The 8968-nt window shown below is 39.5% G+C and overlaps 1 protein-coding gene across 7 annotated transcripts in view; it reads right to left on the bottom strand.

Moving 5' to 3' along the window:
* Nucleotides 1–6170: 6170 nt before the first annotated feature.
* Nucleotides 6171–8968, bottom strand: part of KCNMA1 (potassium calcium-activated channel subfamily M alpha 1) — a 916342-nt gene continuing 913544 nt past the window's right edge. Inside the window, exon 30 of one of the 7 annotated variants that reach the window (XM_049856148.1) lies at nucleotides 6171–6561. In XM_049856148.1, coding sequence (XP_049712105.1) covers nucleotides 6410–6561 — 152 coding nt within the window. In that variant the 3' untranslated portion in view covers nucleotides 6171–6409. Of the gene's footprint in view, nucleotides 6565–8968 lie in introns of all 7 variants that reach the window. The other 6 variants (XM_049856139.1, XM_049856140.1, XM_049856150.1 and 3 more) reach the window with 6 other exon arrangements.

The following is an 8968-nucleotide window of genomic DNA, read 5'->3' as shown; positions in this document are numbered from 1 at the left end:
CACTTATGGTCTACCTAGTACACACACATATTTTTAAAAATTGTTTATTGAACACCTATTTAGTGCAACACGATCTTTTTATGTGTGCAAGTCTTGTGTTCCTACTTAGGCAGCTGTGCTATCTTCCTCTAAATGTCTTACACAGGAACAAGCACACACAAGTTATTTAATAAATGTCCATTAGACATTACTGATTAGCTTTCCCTATCCTGCCCCAAACCATATACTCCCTGCCTTCACACCTGGAATTTTGTCCATCTCTTTATCTAACTCCTGCCTATCTTTCTTGGCCAAACCTAAATCTGCCTTTCTCTAAAAAGCCTGTCTTGCTGAACCACTTCAGATCATAGCATTTCTCCCTTCCGTTAGCTCCTGTCATAATGAAAGATGTTACTATGTCATTAGTGCCTACTCTTTCTCTAACGGCTTGTTGAGGTTGTTCGACTTTTTTTTTTTTTGTACTTTAGATGAAGATTTACAGAACAAAATAGCTTCTCATTAAACAGTTAGTACACATATTATTTTATGATATCGGTTAACAACCCCACGACATGTCAACACTCTCCCTTCTCAACCTTGGATTCCTTATTACCAGCTTTCCTGTCCCGTCCTGTCTTCCAGTTCTTGCCCCTGGCCTGGTGTGCCCCTTTAGTCTTGTTTTATATTATGGGCCTATCTAATCTTTGGCTGAAGGGTGAACTTCAAGAGCGACTTCATTACTGAGCTAAAAGGGCATCCAGGGAGGGTGTTTGACTTTTTAGTTGGAGAATAAACTTATTGATAGCAGGACCATGCTCCCTCTTTGTATTCCCTCCATTCCCTTTACAAACGCTTACTAAATGTTAACTGGTCACTAAGCAATGGCTACCTGATTATCTGACAGAATGTTTTATTGATGGGGATTTATATTAGGAGGTTTTGGACTATTGATTATGTTTTACAATTTGTTCATGGCTTTCCCCTTGTTCTTATTATGCTAATGTCTCAAAAATAGCACACTGTGTAGGTTTTAAAAAAAATCGGAATATCTATTCCTTCCTTTTAAACTGGTTGGTGAGTCTATTGCTGACATTGTAATAATTCAGGAGAATAGGGATGTCCTGTATCTGGAGTGCCCCACGACAGGGAGCACGGTGTATGAAGGAGGTTGGTGCTGTGGGTGCTCAGTTGTTGACTTGGCGTGTGCACCCTTTTAGAACTCCATGTTGCTGAGAGGATGTTCAGCTTTGTGTACCCTCTCACAATGACTTTCAAGAAAAATGGACATCTCATAACTTCCAACCGGAAAAATGCACAGGCAGTGAGTGACACCCACCACTGTTTCCTTAAAACTTACCATAGCTTCCTGTGATTTTCTAAATCAAGTCCCAACTTTGGAGCTTGGCCCTGAAGACTATTTTCTAGCCCCTTCCATAAAGTCTTCATCTTAGTTTTTCTTGGCTCCCCTACACAGACTTGTCCCTATATCCAAAATGGTATATGTGTTGAAATCACATTCGTACCTATTAAGCCCACTCTCCTGGGAATACCCTCATACCTTACATCTCCTCTCTAGTCATCCATTTACTATTGAAATACCTCCAAAGCCCATCAAGTGTAATAGTCCTCTGAATTCTTCCCAACCCTACAGTTCAATACAACCATTTCTCCTTTCCCAAACACTACCTTTTGACCCCACATACATGCCCCTGGGTGATGGTTATAATAATAATAAAATATATATATATATATATATATATATGGTTAAAATGCTGTTTATATCCTTTTGTTTTTATTCTTTCTTGTTTCTTGAAGTCTGTTCTAAATTTGGCCTGTCTCAAGCCCATTTTTATACTAAAAAATGAGGCAAAGAGGAAGGCCCAGTACAGGTAGTCAGACTCAAAATTCCTTCACCAGTCTCACCAAGTGGGGCTGTGATATCAAGGAACCTCAAACTGTTGTAAGGTTTAGGCACACAGGCTTCTTTCTCTCTTTATGTGTTTTGAGCAAGCTTAACATAGAACTAGCAACTTGGGCTCTATAGGTGCTCGGGAAATAAAATTAAAAATTAAGGTATTTTCTGAATTTTATCTTATTTTTATGGCAATATTAAAGCATCAGCAACTGAAATGGCCTAGACTACAACCATTAGGAACAGACTCCATGTACACAACCAACAAGGCCACGCTGGTACAAGCTGTAAATAAATCCAAAGGGCCTCATCTCCTCAAATGACCATGAGATTTAAATGTTAAATCATCTGGATGGGGGAAAAAATGCCCTTTAAATGCATAGTATAAGTGGGGAAGGGACAGAAATGTAATTTACCAGGTAGGTCGTAAGTGAATTCTCAGTCACTTTTGCTTGTTTAGAGGGTGAGTCAAGCCACGATTAATGAAGACCCTTTCAACAGTCAAAGTGATTGGTGATTCTACCACCATTCCAAAAGCAACAAAATAGGAACAGACTAAAAAATGGACAGATTCTGCACTGGAACTCAATATCCACACTGAAAGGGTTTACTTAGACTCCTACGAGTCAAGGTGGCTCATATCCCAGTCAACTGGTTGATATTCTTTCTTTCTCTCCTTCTGAACTTTTTCCTTTCTTTCTCTCTTCCTTTTCCTTTTTCTCCTTCTTTTACTGAAGTTCTTTTTGACCAACAAGAATGATAAATCAAAATTTACAAATATAAGGAACAAAGACATGATTAGAGTATTAATAAAAAAAAAATTAAAATCAAATAGAGGACTGGAAATGAGGTGAGAAGTAAGACTGGTTACTTTTTAAAGCCCAGATTCTTGTGGGGAAACATAAATGAGGAAAACTACAGGAACTTAGAGGTTGTGATCTGCTGACTACATACTGGTAACTAGACATACAGGTCAGAGATGGCAGGATTCACTGAAGCTGGTCCTTTTACCCAGAAAAAGGCCAACCAGGGATGAAATTGAGTAGAAAAATCTAAGAACACACAGACAAAAGAGCCTAAGGAGACTCCAACGTGAAAAGCACAGGAATTAACCTAACTACTATGTGTTGGGAGCATGTACACTACCTTAAGGCCATGGATATTGCTTGGGTGATACAGCAAGAAGAACAGCTATTCCAACACAGGACAAGATTATCTTTAAGGACTTGGACATGGAGAGACAGCTGCTCTCACGCTCCCTCTCCCAATCAAGACCTTGGACTCTGAGATCTGAAAGGGATCTTAGAGTTATCTAAATGAATCATCTCATTTATAAATGAGGTCACTGAGACTCGAAGACCTAAAAAAAATTCAAAGTTCATAGCTAGTTATTTGCAGATGTGGCTTTTGAACCTTCATATTAAACCATAAGTAGGAACCTTAGGCTTTCTCTTTTAACATGAGAATATCCCCAAATTTCTTATGCTTTCTAACTTTGCCTCTTTCCAACCCTAACCAAACTGCTCAACTTCCCTACTCATTTAAAGTCTTCAATTAAATTTTGTACAAAGTATATCATTAGATGCCCGAACTTTTGGAAGGAATGAGCTCCTGAGTGTTCCCCAAGGTGCTATTTGCAAATATAGCTTTGCTTAGACAAAAATAAATGTTTTCTTAATGTAAAAGGTGATGATGGTGGTGATGCATTTATAAGTAGGCGCTTTCTATTTGGTAAACAGCCTGCTGGTAAGTCTTAGAATCATTAGTTTGGAAAATGGCTTTTCTGGAACCCTCATGCTGGATGGGATATCACAGCCTCATAACATGGACTGTATGGGAGAAGACCATCATTTGTCTATGCTGGATTTAGGTAGAAAGATGGGTCTTTGCGAATGTGCACGGGATGAGGAGTCCCTCAGGGCCAGAGAGTTCTACAAATAGAAACAAATCAGGAAACTCTAACATTCCCTCGAGCTCTTCAGCAGTATTACAAATCTTGTTTCCATTTCACTTTCAACTTCCCAGGCACAAGTGTTTGTAAAAGGGGCCACCAACCAGTCATTCTGTAAGCCCCCTAAAAAAAAAAAAATCCTGATTTTATTATCTGGCCCAGAATAATTCATTATTACAAAGATAGAACAATATGAATTTGCTATTCTACCTTAAAAGAAAATAAATGAATTCCTATCAATTTGTTTTTTGGGGGCTTTATGAACCCTTGGTGAGAGGAAACCATATTAGCCAGTATGGTAAAGGGGGGGAAAAATGTGTAGATTGAAAGCTTTAGCCATACTGCCTTGGTATGGAGAGACAGAGGAAAAAAGGGCAGTGGGCATGGGGCACTGGGCTCTGCTTTCCGCAAATGGAAGATCATTTAAGTGGCCACCGTTTCCTGCCAGAGGAAACCAAATAGATATGACAGATTCAGAGAGACGGCTTATCAAGAATGAGAGTGCAGAAGAACCCACCATAGTTCATGAAGGAAAGAAGAGCGTGGACTTACATGGATGTAACAGGTGACTCTAATGCAAAACCATTATGGAAAAGAAGGTCTAGATTTCAGGAAAACTGTAAAAATCTTAGCAACGGATTCACCCTGCAAACCCATTTTGCTTCTATTTGAAAACATGAAATGTTTAAAAGCCTGAATATAGACGGTTGGCGTCATTTTAGTCTGCTGAGTAGCTTAGTGATTATAAGTAGTTGTTCAACAATCCAATTGGACATACATTATATTCACGATACTTTTATAGAACTAATTCTACATGATGTGACGACAAAGTAACCACGGTCCAACGAGTCACTGCAGGACAATGCTCACAAGGTGAAGCACAGCTACACTGGCTCTGCAGGGAGTGGACAGAGGTGGAAGCTCACTTTGCCTGCATTGGTAATTGGAGTACTTAGTGGACGGTGTTTTCATTGCTTTGTGCTGATCGGTTTCACTAATATGACTAGGGCCTTGGGGCCTAAAGAGTTGATGGAACAGATATCATGGGACTGTGCAAGATACTTTAGTTTGTTTGGTTTCTCTAAGTGTGCACCGTGTACATTTTAAGAAAATAAAAATCACTGTCACATTCATGCTTCTCCAGAGACCCTGATGACTGTATCAGACATTGATAATTTTGAAGTTGAAAGACTTACTAATTGTTTGGAATGCAACAGTCGCTGGGTTCACTATACATTGAGCATGCAAGGAACGGCAGAGTTCTGAGACATCGTAATTGCATCTGATGACTAGAAAAATCTTTCGACCCCAGTTTGAAGTGGCCAATTCATTGGATTTCATTGCTGGCGATTTTCAAAGGCCTTTTCTAACGGTCTATATGAAACACATTTGTTACTTTCCTTTCATTATTATTAATTTTTAGATTGTTGTACTGTGTTTTTTCCCAGCAACTGAAGGAAAGCCTGCAAATGGACATCTGGGGAAAAGTTGTCTCCTTAATCTTAGAAATGTTCTGGCTTTTAAACAAAGACTCAGTTACAAGGATGAATGAGTTATTACGCCTATTGTTAAGTAAAACTATTTGTTGGTGTTTACAAACTTTCAGGCTGAAAGCTGGAGTCTTGGGGAGTGGGGAGAAAGTCCACCAGACCCATCCGAAGTGTAAATGACTTGCTTGAGTGGTTTGAAAATATGAAATGAGAAGCATAGCAGCAAGTAGGAGTTCCCGCCTTAGAACAACAAACCGAGAAATGTCTTGTGTGCTTCTTGTCCTCAACCTCCATGTCCCAGGCACGTTCACAACCCTCCTGGTATAGTTAGTTGGCCTGGTAAACCCGATCTGGCCATTGTAGAAAAGCTACCTTTAAATATATGAACAAAGGGATGAGAAATACAGAATGAAAACTAAAACTACAAAAATATGACTTTCAACTGTGAAAATAAATAAGTTTCCATTTATTAAGAGCTGGTGTCAATGCAGATCAAAATACATACCTGTCCTGGACAGGAGCAGGTATTCAATTCACCTGCCTTCCCCCCACCCCCTTTATCTTCTCTTTTGGATTTACCAAAATACATGTATACATTGTTGGACCATTTAAAAATGTTTTTAATAATCCATTCCCTTAATTACAATAAATTGTTATGGTGACCATCATTCTCCTCAAAGAAAAAGAGAGAAAGAAGAGAAATACATATGAAGGAGTCTGGCCACTTCTTCATTTTGATTTTGCATTGTTTGGATAGAGGGAAGATATTTGACAATGAAAAAAAAAAAAAGAAAAATATATTTTCTTTCTAATAAATAAAAATAATTTAAAATGCTAGAGGCTATACATGACTATTTTAGTATGTTCATTTATAAATGAAATCATTTCCTTCTCCAAAATACATGGAAGCAATATTCAAGGCAGACAAAGAGAAAGATCTGTCTACTTTATTTTTCTTGCAATTCTTGCTCATCCTAACATTTCCACCAGTGATTCAGCATGTAAGAGGAAAAAAAGTCACGTCACCATTTATGAAGTTTGTCAGGCTTTAAAAAAATAGTTCTGGTCTCCTGGGAGTCAACATTCATCTTCAACTTCTCTGATTGGTGGAATCAAGCTGCTTGTGGATTTGTATTGGTTGATCTGGTTAGCCATGTGGGTACTCATGGGCTTGATTTGAATGTTTCTGGGATAGGCATTATCCGATTCATCTGTAAACCATTTCTTTTCTGCTAAAGGGCAAAATGGATAGAGAACAAGAAGGAAAATGAGAAGCTTAATTAGTCCTAGGGTAAAGCCATTGGAAAGTTCATTGAAATAATGCAAAAAGGTAATTGATAGAAGCTGCCAGTGAGTAATTGCTAAGAGAGACAGTGCATTTTAGGGAGAACCCCAGTCCCTTAAGCATACCTCTGCTGCCTGTAACAAGTGATAAACCAAGTGTGCCATTGGAATTTGGAGACTCCATGGATGGACCTCAGAGGGGTTGGTTCCTCAACTCTGGAGTTACTTTAATGGCCTGAAAAGCTTGAGTGGGGAGAAGATGCTGAATATATTAGATACAGGGTGTGGCCATCACACCAGATGACTGATTTGAGTGGAACACGTAAAGACAGCATCCCAGCTGCAGAGTGAGTGATCTAGAATCATATACAGGATTGCTTCCTCCCAGCCTTGATTTGGCTTTTCTTGTCACCTTGTCACAAACGTACTTAAAGCTTTCCTCAACTATACCACCATTATGTTTCTTTTGCAGCCAGTTTTGGGGTCTTAAAGTAAGTACACAGAATGTGTTGGCTCACGAGAGTGAAAATCAGAATAGTGACCACTGTTTTAAGAGGATTTTGAGATGGCTTTTCTTTCAAGAAGGAAAACTGTGTTGGTGTAAGGTTTTGGAAAGGATTCCTAGGGACAGTATCTTAACCGACCAACTTGTCAGAAATGGCTTGGAGGGAAAGCTGAGTCAGGGTGTTCGGGGGCTGGGCTGGGCTGAGAATGACCACTGTCCAGCAGCCTCTTAGCAGTGTGGTGCTATTCCATAGGACTCAGCCTTCATCCTCCCCTCTTTCTAAGATGGAAATTTTCTGGGAAATCGGTTGTGTATATAGGTACGGAGAGACAAGATTCTAAAGTCGGACATCCTAAGGTGGAATCATATGCCTCATTTTAGTGGCTGAGGCAAAGCAAAGGGAAAGAAAACAAGGAACAAGCTACCCTCCTCTGCTTTCAAACACACCCACTGCAATAGAGACAATGACCTGTCCATTGTCCTTTTCTGCTGATCAGAACAATTCTTAACTGCCTTGTCGGCGGTCCTGGACCCATTTGTTAATAAAATTTCTCACCTGACTTGTTGGGTATGTGTGTGTGTGTCCTTTTGACTAAATCTAAATTAAACATTTATGATCAGCTCATCGCCCCTCTGCTTCTTCCTCCTTGGTCCATTTTTTTCTCTGTTTCAAGTGCCCTGAGCCCTCCATGAAAATGCTGTCTCTGGAACTAGGGTGTACCTGGGAGAAAGCCTTGCTACCCTTTGTTCGGCAGCTCAGTTTTCCCCCCAGTTAACTTGCTCCCTCCTTCCTGGCTCTTCCTCCTCCTCTCTCCTGCTCCGGCTCGCTCACCTATTATAATTAAGTTCACTTTGATTTGAACAGATTGGACGATAGGAATTCATAATGCTACATCCTCACAGTGAAGCTAACTGATTAAGTGCTTTAAATTATTCCCCCTGACAGAATGATAAAGTTACAATCTGTTCAGAGATGATCTACAGCTTGCCAGGCTCCTACAGCTTCTTTCTACATTCATTTATCTTTTTGTCAAGCAGAGTTTTTTTTTTTCCTCCTAAGCTTCAATTCCATAGATCTTTTAAAGTCATCAGCACATCTGAATTATTAATGAGGCTTTAGAGGCAAGGCTCCTGATGGGCTGGTTAAAAAAGGTTGTATAGAAATCTGGGACTGTGTACACATCAAAATAATTTCAGCTCCATTTAAAAAACCATTTAGTTCAAGTGTGACATAGATGAACCATTATGCATTTGCGGAAACCAATTTTTTGTGATCTACGATTAAACTAACCTTTCAGAGAGGAGTAAAGTGTGATGGTTATCATGTTTTAAAAGCATTGCCAGACCGCTGAAACAATTTCAAAGTATGACTTTTCCAAATGCTTTATGTGTAAAGATGATTTTCAGGGGAGTGGAGCCTCGTGTTTGTGCTCTGTTTGCCTGAGCTGCCCTTGGCTTTGGCCGTGCCATTATGCAGACTGATTGTGCAAAGGGATTTAGTGCCAGGTTGGACCTGCCAGGTTGGAAGGGAGAGTGAACACTGCTGATGGAAACAAGTAGGTCTTTTGGGTGAAAGACCCAAGACAGCTGCAATTTGCTGAAATTTTACAACTGATGCAGAGAATAATTGTTCAGAATTTAGTCTTTCTTTACAGTTCAATTCAAAGTTGGCATTTTGACCTTTCACGGCACAGCAAATATCCATTTCCTTCCACTGTTTGTAAGAAAGAGAACATTATTTCCCCATTTAACCTTCTCTCTTTCCTTTCAAATTTCTGGCAATAAAAAAACCTAAGCGTAGTAGCTTCTGTTTTGGCCATGCAGCTTCAACTCAGGAAAGAGTTGGG

The sequence above is a fragment of the Elephas maximus genome, chromosome 16 (assembly GCF_024166365.1).
Source record: "Elephas maximus indicus isolate mEleMax1 chromosome 16, mEleMax1 primary haplotype, whole genome shotgun sequence".
Lineage (NCBI taxonomy): Eukaryota > Metazoa > Chordata > Mammalia > Proboscidea > Elephantidae > Elephas > Elephas maximus.
The sequence above is the reverse complement of the archived record's forward strand: the minus strand, read 5'-3'. Positions and strand labels throughout refer to the sequence as shown.